Here is an 18,960-nt window from a genome sequence, read left to right on the forward strand (position 1 = left end):
CATCCAAAGTCATTTGAGAAAATATGAACCATGTGAATCTTTTGAAGTAATTTTTAACACAAGGGCACACGTTTGTACTTTATAACTCATAAATATCCACTTATTGAAATCCAAACACGCTTTGTTTAAAGCCAGTACACAGACAGGAGAGTAATTCCACTTAAGCTTCTACACGTGTGGATATTGTCCAAACACATTTTCTTCCCGCTGTGTCTTACTGCACATGCTGTTGGGGAATGGCACAGGACCTAGCGTGGAACGGGCATCTGATGTCCTAGGAAGTCTGAGAGGGGCTGTTAGATGTAAAATTTTCTGCGCTAAAGTCTCTTTCAAGCTTAGGTGGGACATGGCCGAGGCAAGGATAGCGAGGAGAGCAGCACGTACAGCCCAGAAATTTAGATGTGTTCATGAAAGGTGGCTTTGTGTTTGAAACAGTTGACACTATCACAGGGTGAGCCTTCAGGCAACAGACATTCTAAAAAGATAAAAGAAACTTCTGTGCAGATTTAAAGCCACACATGAAGGATGCAGAATTTATTATAACTCATTTCTTAAAGTTTCTTGTCATAGGACAACTTCTACTCCCCTTGCACAAGGCCCAGCAAACCTGGCTGTCTCGTCTTCATTGGCCTGTAATTCCCCAGGCCCACAGAAACACGTAAGAAAATTAATGAACATCGATAAGAAAAATAACATAATGAAAATTCTCTGCACAAAAGCCCGTCCCCATCCTGTTCCTGGGCTGTAGTGGTGTGAGGGGCACGTGTTTCCAGTACTTCTCCCTGGGGTAGAGTGCCGGGAGAGGAGCCGGTCCCAGGGATGTTGCATAGAATCATGGAATCATTTAGGTTGGGAAAGACCTTTAAGATCATCAAGTTCAACCATAAGCACAGCGCTGCCCAGCCCCCATTGGAGCCTGTCCCTATGCCCCACATGTGTGCAGGTCAGCAGAGGTTGTTGATTTTTGGTGGGGGTTTTTTATTATTATTTTGTCCTTAATTAACCTATAGTTAATTAATTAGTTCAGCAGGTTTTCTATACTTCATTGTTTCATATGAAAATAGATCAATCTAGCTGCAAATGGTTTTCCCCATGATGTTTTCTTTTATTATTTGATTCATTAACTACAGAATATGCTTCAGTTTCTAAAAACAAACATACATCATTATAATTATAATTTTGATAATATTACTTTTTCTGATTATTGTTCACTAGAAAACTACTGTTCGATATAATGACTAAAGTATGCCGTTCATAACACACACTATTTGTTTTCTTTAATCTCTTTAGCTATTTTTGTTAGAAGTAAATTATTGCAACATGTGGAGTTGCAGTCAAAATTATTTACCATTCTGCATTTATGTTTAGAAAAGTGACTATGCTAGAATGACATCTGCTTATTCTGTTTTTTTCTCATGTGTTTTTTTTTAATCCACTTGCCTTATTGATTAGAAAAAAATAAAATATTTTCATTATCAATGCAAACATGTCAGTACTCAAAGAATGAGAAAAGTTTATATCCTTTATCTCTAAAAGACATAATCTGTCATTTTTCAATGAAAGAGGCTGAAAGAGTAGCATAATTTTCAGATCTTGGTGTGAGTTTGTGGCATTGCTAAATAGAAAATTACAAGTAAAATCCTGATCACATGGAAGAACATGAAAGATATCATCATTGCATTGTTGCTGCTTTTTCATATTTGGAGTTTAATCTTCTTTCACAAATACTGTTCGTTAAAGCCTGATTGGTGAAACACAGTGAGTGAAAGCACACTGAGAGCTCTGATTAAGTTTTATAGAACCCTTAAAGACTGTATTCTTAAAAGCTGGTTTTAATCCATTAAGGTTCATCTCCTTAAAGTCCCTGATGGAAGCAGGGATGAACATGTTCTTCTGGGGGGATGTACGGAACGGTCAAGCTGGACTGCTGTCCTAGCTCTCCCACAAAGGAGCCTTTATCCAGGAAGAATCTACTTCATAAATAAATATTGTTAAATCTAAATATAGTCTTCATGAACATCCCAACTGTGAGCCCTTAAATGCTGTTTTATATCTCTGATCTCTAATAATCACTGATGTGATTTAACCATGGTTTAATGCCCACAGGTGCTAAAGGCGTGCAGGCTCAGTCTCCCGTTTGCAGGGACAGGGTTTTTTTCCAGGCAGTTGTCCCTTGAAAATGCCAACAAGAACAGTATCACCAGCACACATTTGTGATTTATTTTTCTTTTCTGTTTTTAGGCCCTTCAAATCATCACAGCCAGTCAACGCTGAGGCCACCTCTCCCTCCTCCTCACAACCATTCACTGTCCCATCATCATTCCTCTGCCAACTCCCTCAACAGGAACTCGCTCACAAATCGCCGGAACCAGATCCACGCGCCTGCCCCGGCGCCCAACGACCTGGCCACCACCCCTGAGTCTGTGCAGCTCCAGGACAGCTGGGTGCTCAACAGCAACGTCCCGCTCGAGACCAGGTGGGTCACGTGGACCAAACCCCCCCAGCGTTGCCACTGCACCGTGGCAGAGAAAGCCATTTGGCTGGTTAGGGGATGGGGTTTCGTTCACTTTGTGTCTATGATGCAGCGCTGGGGGTTAGTGACAATTGAATACCCACTAGGCCTGGATTCGCTTTACTTCAGGAGGTAGGCAGATGAGCATCCCTCTTTTCACATGTCCTATTTTAAAGCCTTTTATTCATTTGAACCATCCTTGCGTACACAACTCATGGTATTAGTACAGCGTATTTTATGGCCAGAGTCAGGGACAGCTTACTTATAATTCATATTGACTGTGTTGCTGAAAAATTATATATTTTGCCTTTCCTGAAGTCACAAATAGAGGCTCATTTGAAATTCTGCTTTTTGTGAGACCCTGAGAAACAATCCCAGATTCAAGGCTGATAGTACTCGAATTTTAATTTATATTTCATCCAGCATGCAAGCTCATTTTAATCTTTTCTGTACGTGTTAACAGCTCGATGCCCAGGGGGCATATAAATGAAAAGGTGCAACACTTAGGCCTGCCAGATAAATAAATAAAAAAATGCCTGACATGCTGCCTTTCTAAATATTCTAGTTTGTTGTCATTTGGGGTATGGAATGTCAAACATATTTAACTTGCGCTTTAAATAGCAGAGCTGGCAGAGCTTATCTCCCAGCATTTAAAATTAGCCATTGTGCTGCTGAAAAAAGTTCTTGGAAAGTAGGGTGCTCTCGCCTGCCCGGAGAGCTGTAAACACGGTGCACAGGCAGAGGAGCTGGGTTGATTATAATGCTGGCTCGTGCCGTGCTTTTGGCTGCTCGGTTGTCCCAGCTTCTGAGGTGTTGCCTTCGGTTTGCAACCTTCTGGAAATACCATGCCTCTCTGCTGGATTACACCTAGAGTAGCTAGGTGTGGTGTAGTCATACCACCGTTCAGTCTCAGCCCAGTCCCTCTCCAGAATCTGGTTAAAGATTGCCTTCTGGTTTGGAGCTCTGCAAAGAGTTGGCATGGCTGGACTGGAGTTTACAACAGCTAGGGGGCCTGTTACTCAGTGGGTACTCACTGGCTGTAGCACTATGGGGAGCAAAGGAGACCAGACAGAGCAGGGAGCCTGCGCCCGTGTGTGCTGCTGTGCCATCCGGCAGCGCTCACGAGGGACCTCAGCTGCACTGCCCTGCTTTGCTGAAACGGTGGGTGACATGGGTGCCGTGAAGAAGGGGGGTGGGGCTGAAAAACAAATGCAAGTTGTCCAAAACCTGAGATGTAAAAAAAAAAAAAAAAAAAAAAAAAAAGGAAAGGGATTCTCGCTTAGTGAAGGTTTGGAGCTAACTTTGGCCAAAACAAAATATCCAAGAGTGAAGCTCACCTCTTTAACTGCTGCTTATGTGAGAGCATGTGCTACTATTTTACCTCCATTTTGGTATTCTGAATTTGGTATTTATTGCTAAGAACTGCAAGATAAAAAATGTTGGTCTTATTCAGCCTGGGCCAGTCGTTGCTGTTGATTTACTTACGATGCAGTTGATTTACTGCCCAGGATTATAACGTAGTTTTCATTCTAGTGTAGAGTGACCTCCTACTGTTCCTTGTCTGTCTGGTTTCATATCAGTTTGTTCTTGGGTACAGCAATACCTGAAATGTGTTATTTCTGATGGGTTAAGATCGTCCCAATCTACTAAACACTTTATATGGAGGGAATTCCCTGGGATATTCACAAAAGAATTGTCGTAATACTGGCATCCCTGAAAACCAGACATGGGCATTTGCCTGCCTGTTTTTCTTTTACTGTCTGATTTTTGTGCCTATTCCCTGTCAGTGGAGACGATCCATACCATTACTAACTTTGGTTCTTTTATTTTTTTTATCATAAAACCTCTGGGAAGATACATATGTATTCATGTTGATGACAAAAGGTTACTTTATGAATACTGTTATTCTTGGGGGTTGCGAGGCACCTGGCAGTTAATTGGAGCTTTTTCATAAATAGGTTTGTCATAGGCAAGCATTAAGATATTAGAAAACATCCTGACAGGATTGCTGTGTTCTGAGACTATTCCAGAGTTGCTTCAGGATCGATTTTTCTTCTTTTCTGAAATTACACACCTGACAGGACTTGATGACAGGTTTCATCACAAGAATATTAACTGAGAAGATGATTTTTTCTTTCTGGTTTGCAGTGAGTTTTGCTGAGATTGATGCCTGCAGAATCATTAGAGACTTTCAGAATTAGTCTGTAATTCTTTCACTTTTAAAATGGTATTTCATCTACGTGGATACCAGTAGGAAAAAAACAAACCAAACCAAAAAAAAACAACCAACCCAACCCAAACCAAACCCACAACTAAAAACCCCCCAAAACCACAACAAGTTTTTGGTAACTCTCTGGTTCAGCCTTTACCTCATAGCTTTAGCTTGTTGTAAAACACTGTTCCCTCTTATACTGCCTATTCACAGTGCCTCTTTCACACTCTAATGTTTTTTCTTGTCAGTATATTAATCTCGGAAGCAGAGTGCTCAGGAGACAATAACAGCACCTGCTTTATCAGGAAAGTATCACAACTTTTCCCTTTTCAGTTGCCTTCAGTAGATTCCGCTCTCAAGTGGAAATAATGTGCAAGTGGTCACATTACTGATTATGAAACAAAAAAGGGTACCTGAGCTTTCTGAAGGGAATGCGTTCTGTCAGCACTATGGAACGCAGATCACAATTTAGATTCCAGGTGCCTCTTTGTCTAACAGTACCGAGCACTGAAATCATTGAATAATACAACGTGTGTCTGCGTGTTGTTATGTTTTATCTGGTGGGAATGTTATTCCCATCCGTTCTTTCTTTTGCTGTCTCAGGCAGTTTGGGTTAAATTCAGACTGTTCGGAGACAGCCCGTTTTCCACATACATTCTTTCTCCACCTGTTCTTTCAACTTTGATGGGGAGGGTGATTCACATGTGTTTTATGTTCTTTCTGATATGAAGTAAGCTTTTACTGCTTACACATGTTTTTTATGTACCCTCTTCAGGCAACTGTACACCAAGCCTTCATGTACCCTTTGTGGTTCTGTGCTTTTAACATAGTTGTGCTTAGCTGTATTGCAGTAGCTTGTTGCTTTTAGCAGAGTTACAAGATTGCAAAATGCTTATACAGAGTTGTTAATTATGCTTCTTTAGAAACCTAGAAGCATAGAATGGTTTGGATTGGAAGGGAACTTTAAAGATCATCATCTAGTTCCAAACCCCTGCCATGGGCAGGGACACCTTTCGCTAGACCAGATTGCTCCAAGTCCCATCCAATGTGGCCATGAACGTTTCCAATGCTGTGTGCTTGATTTTAGTGTGCTTGTTTCTGGCTCAAGGCAAACAAATATGGACTGTATCTGCCCTAGTCTGCTGCTTCTTTATGGCTGCAACAGGCCTCCAGGCTGGGTACGTAATTGTTCTGTTTTCTATGAAATAAGGGTCCATAATGGAAGGGTTGAAATATCTTTAACTAAGGATGCAGTAACACATCGCTGTAGCATTTTTATGGTGCTATTTTTATGGTTCATTTCTGCTGTACTTAGCTGCTTTACCTTTAGGCTCGGAGCTGCTGTTTAATGCTCTTTAACTTTTATTGTCCTCTTGCAGTCTGTTTCAAACCATCTCCTCCTCCTCCTTTCCAAAGCACTGGTTTCTGTGTTTCCCAGTTAAGAGGTGTTCCTTTATTGCTTCTTTAATCATTGCTTTCGAAGAAGATGAATGATGAAAATACTACCTTTGAACATCCCAGTGTGGGTCTCATTACTTCCAGACAGCTAGAGAGGCAGCGGTCTGCTTTAAAGCTTGAAATGCTTTGAGGGCACAGGGAGAAAAGTATGGCTGTGCCAGGAAGGTTTGCATCGCTCTGCGCTGCAAGAGACCTCTCTGGTAGGGGAACCTCACATGGGGCCATCTGCAGGCGCCCATCAGAGACGTTATGACTCATAAGTGAGGATAACAGAAGAGCTTTCATGGATGGATGTTAGACTGAGGTTGCCTAATGCACTAACACCTGTTCTGGTACTTTATATTGATAGTAATTTAGTTGGTACCATTCTAATGAATAATACTCAATCCAGGAGGGAAAAAAAAAAGACAAAATTAAATAGAAATGAGTCTTATTCTTTAGTCTCATAATTAATCTCATACTTTGAAATATTTTCAGTCCAAATCTTTTAGTTGCAAAGGTAATTTGTATGTTTGTCTATACTTTCTTTGAGCTTGCTCACAAAGATCCATTGCAAGGCTTCAAGGAAGACTGTGACATACTAATGCTTCTCCTGTTCTTCTGGGGATTACAGGATGGGTTTCTTCAGATTTTGTGGGCTGTAATATAAGAGCAGTGGTCCAAGTCTGGGGTCATTTAAGCAAAGTTCAGTTTAATGATTGAGCAGTCAGAAAATTAGCCTTATAGGAACCCCTAGGATGCTCTTCAACATATTTGCCTGCTCCTGGGGTTTCAGCTATATTTCTTACTTCCCAGTCCAATTCCAGCAGTGCATAAACTCAAAGTCATGGGGCATCATAGCAGGGAAACATCTGTGCTCAGCATTTTTGTAGCTGCAGCCTTTCAGGCAGTGAAGGAATGAATGCAGTACACAGCCACTATGCACAGCTACGGCCTTGTGGCAAAAAAGCCAAGAATAGCATACATGAAGAGCGGGATTTAGTGCTGAGGGGTTTTGCGGGTTTGTTTGTTTGGGGTTTTTTTTAGAAAGAAATTCATTATCTGAAATTCTGTTAATACTGCATTCAGCTGGTGTGCCATGTTAGGGTGTCAAGCTTAGCTGCAGAGCTTCTGAAATGAATATGTAAACTTGAAGTTTCTGAATGTGTAGAAGTTCCAAGTTACAGCCACAATTGTCTGTCTGTTTTCAATGATATCTCAATACTTTTGTATCTTGATACACGATGCAAAATGTTCTGGAACAGAAGAGTGAAACGAAATTTATTTATTTATTGTTAATGCAAATTTCTAGGATGAATTTGGCATATAACAACCAACTAATTGCAATAATGAAATAACTCCTTACTCTAATTTTGCTTTGTCTTACCGCTTAAACTATATGGCCACAGTCACATGTGCTACAGCAGTTTAAGCCATCTGAGTTTGAGGGCTGGAGCAAGAACTGACCCCTCCTTTCTCTTGTTCGTGCATGTGAAGGTTGCAGGAAGGTTGTGTGGACTTTCCAAAAAAATGGCATCTGCATAGATAGATTCTGGAGCTATCTGAAAATCAAAACCATTTTAAAGAGTCAAGTAGAGCACAGTCAAAAGCATCCCCAAGGACCGTGTGCTTGGAGGAATTCCAAAAACGTAGAAAGGTCATTTTTAGCAGGCTTCTATGGTATTGTTTTCATAACAAATGTAGACTCTTGATAGCAGAAAAAAAAAGGGTGAAGGAAAACACTATAAAAGCAGGATAGATAATGATGGTTCAGAAAATCAGTCTAGATATACTCCCACTCACATACACATAAGCAAGTTTTCACAGATTGCAGATAACTGTGTTTTCATGATCTCGTTGGTTTGCATTTTTAAGTTTTGGGTTCTGCAGAGTGAACAGGCAGCGTCAGTGACTGTACAGGAAGAGGCAGGTATGTTTAGGGCATTACTTTTTAGTTTTTTTAAAAAATTAATCTCAAATGATGTGATTTAGTTTTCAATGTTTTAAATTTACAGGTAGACTGATAACAAAAGTAATTTAGAGATTTGAGTTCAGTATTCTATTATTCTATTCAATTATTCATTGTCTATTATTTATAGACTTGCAATAGCACTGTTGTTAGTACTTCTTTTTTGGTTGTTCAGTGAATAGTTGAATCAAGAGATAGTGAAGAGCTTACATGTATGCCCTTTAAAATAGAAGTGTTTTGAAATTACGGTCATTAGTTGATGTAGAAAGCTAAAAATGAACGAACCTATTGAAATGCAAAATACTGTTGTCATCATCATCACTACCGGAATAACAAATGTAGTCATTATTGGATTTCATTACTTCGACTACGTTATGCAACGTACTACTCAAAACTTTACAGCAGAAAAGACACAAGTTTTCCCACCTAAGAAGGGAAATCTCCTAGAGTTTGAGCTGATTCAGAGCTGTCTAAATATTCCTATAGCTGCCTTATTAATCCTGCTCCTATTTAATGTACGTACATACGCTAAGTAACGGATTTTTTGTGTTTGTGTCTGTACCTATTCCTGTTACTCTTCACCAGGCATTAACTAGCATTTTCGTTGCTGCATTCCTGGAGCATATACAGTAGTTGCAAGAAAGAAATGCATGAATTTAAAGGGCAAAGTGATTATTTGCCAGGTAACTCGCTCAAAAACTAGCTAGGATTTAAGCTGACAGGCTGAGTGAGTGTGCTCACCACCTGCTGCAGGGCACCCAGAATCTTTTTCCCTGTCAGGAAGGTAAGGGGTGGCCCCTGGAGCTCCCTGGGGTCACTGAGCTGCCGTGTCTCACCAACTCCATCAGCACCAGCCATCTGACCCACTACATCCTTGCTGGTCCTCCCAGGTTTTCCCCGCTCAGATTATATGCCTTTCCGTGTTGTGTTTCCCTCTCAAATCCAATCCCCACCGCAGCAATCCTTCCTCTCTCCCTATTTTACACCTCAGCTTCCCACAGACTGTTTGACAGCTGTCGGGACTCTGAGCTTTCTGAGCAGCCTGAGCCTGGGCTGCATGGCTGGGACGTGCCAGAGCCCAGCCAGGAGTGCAGCAGCAAGACCCCGGGGGAGCATGCAACCGGGCTCACCATGGGGATGGAGAACAGAGAAGGTTATAAAAGTTTATCCAATAATATCTCTATCGACATCTTCCAGGTGAAAAGCGGGTTGGCCTGCATAAAGGTATCCAGTACCTTTCTACAACGTTGGTGTGGTACAATACGGCTGGTTTGCCTTTTTTCACCCACTCTATTTTCAATTGCAGCTTTGTGAACATCGCCTATTTGGTTTTGTTTAATAATATGACAGATCAGGGTGCCCAAAGGCTGGCACCTGCCTTTTTGTACAACATCCTACCTTCCTGTCAGGCAGCTTTCAATTACCGTGCTTTTCTGCATTCGACCGTGTCTTTGTGGAGAGCGTGGCGATGGCAGTGACAAGCTAGTCTGGTACTTAAGGCAGCATCCGTGACACTGTGCTTTACACTCTGCATTTTTTAGAAGACTTTGCCTGGGTACGTGAAGAATGCAGCTTTTAAGGAACAGTGACCCTTTCAAGAGCTGGGCAGCTGGTATTAGCGCTGCGCTGGAAACTGGTGACTGCCACGAGGTTCGAAGTCACAGCACAGTGGATAGAAGTGTCCCACTGCTATTGATGTGTTTATTCTGAATTATTGTTTCCATGCCTAATAGTGTCCTGGGTTCCTGCCCCATGCATGGTGATATGCACAAATGGATTATCTGCAGCAGGCTGAAATCCACTGCGATAGTGTGCTGTCGTGACAGCTGTCCTCTGCTTGCCACGGGCATTTGGGTGGCAGGGTGCGCATGGGCACACTTGTGTGGAATGGCCAGTTCAGTTATGGAAGTGTGCTTTTAAATAGCCTTCCACTGAAAAATCTATCTTACTGAGTTTAGTCGGTAGACTTGACATGATCGAGACCATTTCTTGTAACTATAAAATTTAAACACATACAGATAACATTTCAAACCTTTGTCGCTGACTTTAGTACATTTGGGAAAGTCCCTTTGTTCTAGACACTAAAAAGGGTAGAAACTTTTGTGCAGTTTTACCAGCTCAGAGAGCTTTCAGCTGTGTAAACCTGGCTGAAATCCTGTGTTTCTCTGCAAGAACCTGAGAGCAAGGGCATGCAATTAAATCTAATTTAGGGAAAAGGCTGAGGCGCCCTTAGACAGGTAACCAAAGCTTGCACCAGTCTAACACTCAGAGTTCAATTTAGCATAAAAGGCATGAGAACAGCGTGAAGTTTTCTTCATTCTTGGAGGGGGGCGGGTGGGGTGGTGTATAAAAGTTAAAAAACTGCCATAAAACTTCACTCTCTGAATTTAGAAGCCACTTCGAGGCTTCTGCTGTCGTAAAATGACTCATGCCTACTTTTTTGGAGGACTTAAAAGACTACAGATTATTTTTCTTTGCCCAATGCAAGCCAGCATGTTACATTCTTATTTTATTGGTTTTTTTCTGATAAGAATAAATATCCAATGAAATTATATACTGATGTGATTTTACCACAACTTGAAGGTATTTTTTTATGTCCTAGAACCACTACACTGAGCTGTTACTAGTCTCTTAGTATGTATCTTTTCTATTTAATAATTACTACTAAAAACCTATGAAAAAAACTGAGGAAAGACAATTTAAGCATTACAGCTCTCTGTATTTCTTTTCTTCATACAGAATGAACTTCAGATAATAAGAAAGAAAGAAGAAATTCATGTTAGAAAGCATCTCATTCTTCCTTTCTATTACAGGTTTTCATTGCAAAACACAGTTATTATTATTTTTTCTCAACCGATTCTTGCAGTGTGCTGCCATGACAATCAGGCTAGAAAGGAAGAGCAGAAAAAATGATTGTTCTCTCAAAGAATATGGAAGTTAATACAGTCTCTGTCAGACCACTATTCCCTGAACACAAGAGGTCCTTTTGACCTGGGGGGAAATAAATGCTATAGAGAGAGCCCTGAATTAATGAAGAAAGCAAAATACAGCTTTTTCCATTTACCATTAGCCCACAGACCTGTGTACAAATGTCCTCTCGCAAGCTCAACTTTCGCAGATGTCACCTTTCTTCTGGCATCAGTGATGAGGTCCCTGTCTGTGACCCAGCACATCAGCAGCACACGCTGCTTAAAACAAAGGGGGACACGTCTGACAGCCCGTTGCAGAAAGCTGCAGAGTGCTGGAGGAGAGCACTGAGCGAGCTACAGGGTTAACTCATTTGCTGTGAGCAGCTTGCAAGCTCCTTCCATAGCTTTCATGGACACTTAAATTACTGAGTCGTCATATACTGACAATCATTTTTTGTAATTTTCCAGCATACAGATGTCTTCATAAGGCACAGAAATTAGGGAGACTGGGCTGAGACTTGGCAAATTTACTCCCATGTTTTCAAAATATAAATTGGGTTCCGATCTAAGTCAAATTATGCTAATTGTGAGGTAGAAAATATGTTTTTCTTAATAGTGTTTTATAGGTGAACAGGTAAGACACGAGAATATACAGGTGTTTTTAATTCTAATATGGAATGTATTTGAAATTAAGTGAATGGGTACAAATAAGATAATTTCTTTTCATAAGAAGTCATTGTACAATACCTCCCAGTCTTACTGCTGCGAGACTGTAATTAATGTTGATAAATGATCATGTTCTCTTTGTGCAGGTTGGGCCCACAGACAATTGGTTGTAACAGAGCATGTCAAATCCCACGTAAAAATATAGCTATAGATCATTGGGTTTAGGAATAGAGTTGAGACAAGTCAATTTATTTCCATTAGAGCTGAATCTAGACTTAAATTTCTGGGGGTCCAAGTATTTTGTTACATCCTCAGTCTTCCTGGTGCGCTTTACTATAACTTAAGGTATTTCTGCTAATCCAGTCTCCAACTTTCAAATGCAATTTTCCAAAATGGCTTGGTGGATATTTAACATATCTTTAGTTAAATATATTTTTAAAACTTTTGCAGGCAGGATTTCTGTACTTTAAGATAGTGTGCTATCTTCCAATAGTTGCAATTTGTCAGAAACACTCATATGGAGACAATAAATTTCCAGCTTTCAAAATACATGGGCAGGACTCACAGGTGTGACAAAATTCAGTTTATTTATATGTTATTTTCTTCTTTTTTGCTTTGGGAATGACACCATTCCATGTATCCATTTCAATCAGCCTTTTTGTGTTCTATCAAGTTCTGATCAGTTTTAATAATGCAACAGAGGTGATGTTTGCATGGATAAGTATTTTGTTTTCTTTCTATACTGTATGGACCTCAAAGTGGATCACAGTGAAACTTCTTTTCTCCTACTTTTTTTTCTTCTCACATGAAGCAGCATATGATTGACATGTTCTATTAAAACGTATCTAGATATTCATTAATTCAATTTTAACAGGAGCAGAGTTTCAGTATATATTGGAGTTTACTTTAACAATGCTTTATATTAAAATTTCTGTTGGTACTGTAGCTGCCTTCTCAGCTAAAGAGGACGTCAAATTCCTGGGTTTAAAAACCTTGACATTTCAGATAAAGATGGTGCCAAGGACCGCAATTTCCAGTTTGATTCTGTAAGATCTGCTTTTGAGCAGGAAAAAGGAAAGAACTGTAAGAACTGTTTGTTGTGGACTTAGGTCCGAACCTGCAAGGGCTCCTCACACCACAGGGATTTGGGAGAAGGGGGTGCTGGGCTGAGGCAGACACAGTTAGTCTGAACGGGAGAGCCGAGCCTTCCGACTGCCTTGGTCTCCCCAGATCTCCCTCCCTCCCGCATGCTCCGTGTCGCTTCAGTCCCTAGTTCCTCTCATGGAAGTGGTATTGCGTTCCCAACACCAGAGAGCAAGCAGAAAGTTTCTGCTTCTGCTAATGAGTGTTAATCAAGCTTTACCCAGTCAAAAGGAATAGACGTGCCAGTAGACCTAGCCTAACACAAGCAGCCTGGTAACATCATTTTCCCAACAGTTACTTTAACTAAACTGTTGTAAAGTAAACAAACATTTAAAGTAAAGTGTTGGTGAAATCAGACTTTCATTATTTCTTGCTTTCTTGTAACTGGAAGGTGTGTTTTTTAGTTTAAAAGGCTGGGCAGTTTGGAGGGGGAAACCCTTTCCGCATTTGCCTTTACTGTGTTTTCTCATAGATCATGTACAACATGCAGAAAACAAGCAATTCTAATGTCTTAACGAGCCTCACTCATAAGGAAAAAAGAAGGGCAGAATGTTTCTGTTCAGTCACTGGTTAAAATATTACCTTTTTATTCTACTTCTTTCTTTGCTTTACAAATACTGCATTATCAAAACAAAACAAAACCACATAATTAATCTGCATGAGATAGCTGGGCTTTGAAAGTCTCTTCTGACTGTGTACGTATGTCTGAAGTTTTTTTCTGCAGTGTCCAAAGCACAAAGAAAAAGTTGTGAGAGGCAATACTACCACTATCTTAGGTGACTGAAATATTTTCTGAAACAAACTACATCCTGATCCCTGTTGTAAGGGATGTACAAAGTCGTGTGGGGTTTAAAACCAAAAAAGAAAAATAAAGGCAGTGTCAAACAAATTCTTTTTTTTCATGTTCATTCATAGTTTATTAATGACTGCATTAAAAAAACAAACAAACATAATTTCAGAGTCTCTATTCAAATGTGAATGTTTAATCATAGAACTGGGGGACCTAGCCAGCCTTCCTTTTGCTGTCTTCTACCTTTATGCAAATTGTAAGCAATTTATTGTGCTCTGGGTTTTACTCCACAACAAATGCTTTAATACTCTTTAAAATCACTTAAATTATGCCATATAATAAGTATACAGTAAACTCTGTGCTTGGAAGTATGCATATGCATGATGAAAATGTACTTAGGAAACACATTTCAGTTTCAAACTTCCAAATCATTGTTGTAATAAACAGTGACTGAAATTGGTTCTAAAGTTCTAACAGGTGGTTGGAGTGCCGTACTGGATTCTGATCTGAATCAAAATGTAAAACATTTTTACATCTGAAGTACAACTTGGCTTATTTTAGGATATTGCTTTGAGTTTGGAGATCACTGAGTATTTTCATTCTCATTGATTTCGAGAAGTGCCTGTTTCTCAGAGATGGTGAAGGGGCAGGATATGGAACGGATCTCCAAAGCGTGTTTGTCTAAAACCAGATTGGCCTTCCTGAAGGCCACGGTTGTTATGCTGCGCTTCCCTTTGGATCATTTACTGGGAACACGCTTGTAGACAGTTCCTCCTGACGGTGAGGAGTTAATCCAGTGAAGCTGGTGTTCTCGTTTGCTTTCTCCAGTTCTTCTGTCTGCAAAGTGTTGGCAGCATTTTGTGAGATTTTGTTAGGTGTATACTTTGTCCCTTATTTTCTTCTTAACAAATGTTTGGGCAGTTGAAGTATTTTTTTTTTTCCTTTTTTTTTTTTTCCCCGCTGAGTCGTATCCTTTTGGCGTTTGCCTTAGTTGTTCAAACCAAACCTGTGTACCATCAAAAGAATAATGATTAATTATAATACTGGCAAGATCTTTTCTTACAGGACTATGGGTTTTGTTCTATATGTTCTCAATGCTTTTTGCTGGCAGCTTTTTCCAAGAGCGATAATGAGACTTATAATTTTTATTTTCTACTTAGAATATTTGTTGGGTAGTGAATCCCACAGGGAAATCATGTAAACCTGTGAACTGAGAAAGGATACTTTCTTGTAAAGTTAAGTGTTTTGTTATACTAATAAATGTTACAGGTATTTTGTAGTGGCATTAGTTGCTTTGTCCTCATCAAACACAGGCCAAAAGGAAGTGATAGCAATGTCACCTCTGATACTACACTGCTCGCACTTCTCACAGGTGCAGTCTCAATGTGCTCAAAGACACTCCATCAGTTGTACTGGTGTTTTAGCTACTATCTGGTTAAGTTCTATCTAATTACAGAAAGGATGAAACAGATGTCCTGACACTGTGTTTTAGTGATGGTTGTTAAGCTCTGGTAGAAAAAAGACTATGAGAATTTTCATCTCCCTGTTTCTTCATAAAAAAATCCTTTTTCCTTTTGGTTGAATTTAACACGCTATGGCAGCTGGAATGGAATAGGAATAGTATATATTCTTCCTTAACTACAGTTCTTGCCATTTTCAACTATGTTCCATTTTGTGTTTTTCAGGCATTTCTTGTTTAAGACGTCTTCTGGAACTACTCCACTGTTCAGTAGTTCTTCCCCTGGTTACCCGTTGACCTCAGGAACAGTTTATACTCCACCTCCCAGACTGTTACCTAGAAATACATTCTCCAGGAATGCGTTCAAGCTGAAAAAACCCTCCAAGTATTGTAGCTGGAAATGTGCTGCTTTATCTGCAATTGCCGCTGCAGTCCTGCTTGCCATCCTGCTAGCATATTTCATAGGTAAGGCTGTGTTTTCTCTGTCAAATCACATGGCTATGTCAGCAAAAAAAAAAAAATCAGCAGAAAAAAAAGGATGGTCAATCTCTTTCACAGATTTATACTCTTAATGAGCAAAGAAAATTATTATTCCTTATATTGAGTAATGAGAAAAAATAAAATGTTCAGGTCCCGTTCACTGTCATAAGAGCAGTGGAAGCAAGAAATCAATTCAAGATTCTCAATGTGCATTGTTAACTTTAGGTGTCAGATATGCATTTGTTATGTTCCAAACAGAAGGTGATAATGATTTTTTGATGCACTATCATATGTTTAAAAAATATTTGGAAAAAACCCTGTGATAGGTGGTGCATCCATATAAGTAACAGAAGGTACTGACATTTGAATTCAAATATTACCATCACATGCTGCCTTTGGATAAAAACCACAAAAGTATTCTGATTAACAAGTCTCGGTCTATATCTGTCTGTCTGCCTAAATTCCAGGTGGTTTTAGATCAAAATAGTTAGGTAATTCCATTTTGTGGGCTGCTGTTTTCCGTATTCCACAGGTTCTCAGAATTTTCTAAGAACAAATTTAGAATGGGAACTAACTGTTGTACTTATTTCCTGTGATTAATATATTAGTACTGGCCACACCATGTCCTAATTCTTTCTGTGGTTTTTCAATAATTTTTTAACATGCTTCTGTTATTTAGTCTTTCTTAATTTTAGTTAATTTCTGATTCCCACATGCCCCCCTCCCCCCTCCTTGTCTGTTGTTTTGGAGGTTTTCCAAAGTGCCTACACAGCTAGCTGTGCATTTTGCACCATTTACAGTGGCTTCAACGATAAGTTGGTGGCAATGACATGCTGCACAAACTCTCTGTCTTCTCTGAGTAAATGGCAAAATTATGGTAGCTTGTCGATATTTTCTGTTAATACTTTCCAGACCTATTCTGTGTGGTGTTTAGTTTGTTTCTGAAACTGTTCTCATATATAGTTCTCAAAAGACCTATATATGATGTACTGAATTCTCTCCCTATTCTCTGCATCTGAAGAGAATAATTTTTTAGGTTGGGTGTTTTTTTGTTTTTTTTTTTTGGGGGGGGGTGTCCCATATAATCTGATTTAACAGGATAGGCAGTGTTTTCTAAGGAAACCCCATTTTTCATACTAATGAGCTTTCATATGTAATTAATGTATACAGTAGTAAGAGAGAGCTGACTGGCTACTTTAATGCTGCTGTCTCTTTAGGCCAGGCCTACATCCCAGCATACTCAGTGCTCAGAGTTAACCATCCTTCTGTATTTCTCCTGTAGGAGACCTCAGAAGAATAACAGGCTTAGTTTGATATATAAATAAAAATATTGGAAAGCACATGATTTATTGAACTTGACAGTTATCATACAACAGCTTTCTGTTTGAGTGATTATGCACACGGGAAATGGTATACTGCAAGTTGAATATTTTAATCATGCACATAACTTTGAAGTGATGGATTATGAAATGTATTTTTCCTTGGTATTTAGGTTACTGTAATCTAAAGCAAAGCTTTGCAGCATGGTTATTTCTTTATACACTTTCATACACTAAGACAAGAGTGAATGTCAGCCAATGCATCGACCCTTAATAATTGATGAATGATCTGTTATCTCAAGTAATGACGTGATACATTTTGACAGAAGTTTTTTGATGTCTTCTTTCCTGACTAAAGAATGATGAGCACAATAGAGTTGGCTAGGAACACAAGAAAGCAGGTTTTAGGAAGAGAGTGTTGGTTCAAGGATTAAATAATAAGCTACCTGACAAGCTTCATGCCATACACAGTAAAGAATAAGTATATTGAAGAGTAGCTGTCAAAACCAGAGAATAGGTGCAATTAATCCTGTGAATAAATTTGATGGATCCACTGTGATCATAATTTAAAGCAATGGAAAAAGGAGAAAACAAAAGAAAACTAAAAAGTAGTTGCATTGCCTTAGGTGCATGAGAACAACAGAAAGATAAAAGGGATGTGCTTTAGTTAGGCCATTTGTTAATTTAATTCCCTCACTCTCAGGAAATCTCGTATGATTCATTCCACATGACAAAGAGCAGGCATAAGGCCATCAGCTATAAGCTCATCCACCCATCAAAGTGCTGGGACTTGCTGTCTTCCGAAAGCACAACTTAAGGTGCTTGGTACTTAAGCTGCTAAATCATCTCCTTATTTAAAAAAAAAAAACAAACACCACACACACACACAAAAAAAAAACCCAAAAAAAACCCCAAAAAAACCCAAAAAACCCTACCCAAAACCCCCCAAAACAACTACAACCTGAAGCACCTTTCCTTGTTCTGCAGTTCTCTGGAGGATTAACTTCTGGGTATGTGCAGAACTTGAGTCCTGGGAAAACTAAATATCCTTTCTCGTGGGGAAGGAGCAGCAATGCAAAATAGCGGCTGTCCCGCTCTTCTGCAGCTCTTTTGGAGCTCCTGACCTACTACTCCCTGAACTGCTGTGAAGACAAAGTAACTGTCTTGCTCTGTCAGGAGGAAAAATGTTTTTCTGTTTTCAACACAGGTGACCAGAATAATGTTCAGATCAGACCGAAATCCCAGTTCTGTCCTAATCATTGAGGCAGTGGGAAAGTGAGAGCTGTTAATCTACCAGGAGAGCTGGCAGCCTTGGGACGAAGAAAGATGTTAAGTTCCTCTAAGACATGCAGGAGGAAGGGCAATACCCCATATTGCAGTAACTCCTCCTGATGTATTTTGCTGTCAGATCTTCAGGCTTAGGAGAGGCTTTAAAGGTGCTGATGATGGTTTTCTGCCATCCACAGAGAGTATTTCTTGCTCTCCACCATAGCAGAGGTTTTATCACTGGGGATACATTAGTTAAAAGTAATAGTTACAGAAAAAGTCATCAAAATTTGCAGCAAATGATTCTGCTGCTTAGGTTTGTCAATACATCTAGGCTGTGTGAAGATGACCATATCAATGCTAATTAAGATTATTGCAGGACTAAATGAAAAAGGCAATCCCTGCCAGTATAAGGTAAATTATATTGAAAGAATGCTCTGAAGTTCTCATAGTCTTCAGGATTTCTAAATGAATTGTCCCATAATAAAAGAGATGGGGGAATTGATAGGGATAGATCACTGAAAAAATGCTGTCTACACATTTAAACATGGGACTTTCAGAGGGCTGCCAAAGATTATGGAGTGGCATGAAAAAAAAATTCTAATAATGGGCCGTTTAAAGAGACAAGCAAGAAAGTTATCATAAGAGATAGAAAAGCATAAATATTTTAAAAATTATTTAGGTGTTGCTGTTGCCTTTCTGATAACACAAAAATAAAAATACAGTGAATGAAATGAAAGGGCAGCATGTTTAAAGCTTTAAAAATAAATTCACAGTGCATAATAACCTTTGGAACTT

At 39.5% G+C, this 18,960-nt stretch overlaps 1 protein-coding gene across 3 annotated transcripts in view; it reads left to right on the forward strand.

Annotated features, from left to right (window-relative positions):
* TENM2 (teneurin transmembrane protein 2) overlaps positions 1-18,960 on the forward strand; it is a 698,905-nt gene that overhangs the window by 509,999 nt on the left and 169,946 nt on the right. For all 3 annotated transcript variants that reach the window (XM_040604228.1, XM_040604229.1, XM_040604230.1), the window contains exons 7-8: positions 2,242-2,476; positions 15,324-15,562. In XM_040604228.1, the coding sequence (XP_040460162.1) occupies positions 2,242-2,476; positions 15,324-15,562 (474 nt within the window). The remainder of the gene's footprint in view (positions 1-2,241; positions 2,477-15,323; positions 15,563-18,960) is intronic.

This window comes from Falco naumanni, chromosome 8 (genome assembly GCF_017639655.2).
Source record: "Falco naumanni isolate bFalNau1 chromosome 8, bFalNau1.pat, whole genome shotgun sequence".
Taxonomy (NCBI): domain Eukaryota; kingdom Metazoa; phylum Chordata; class Aves; order Falconiformes; family Falconidae; genus Falco; species Falco naumanni.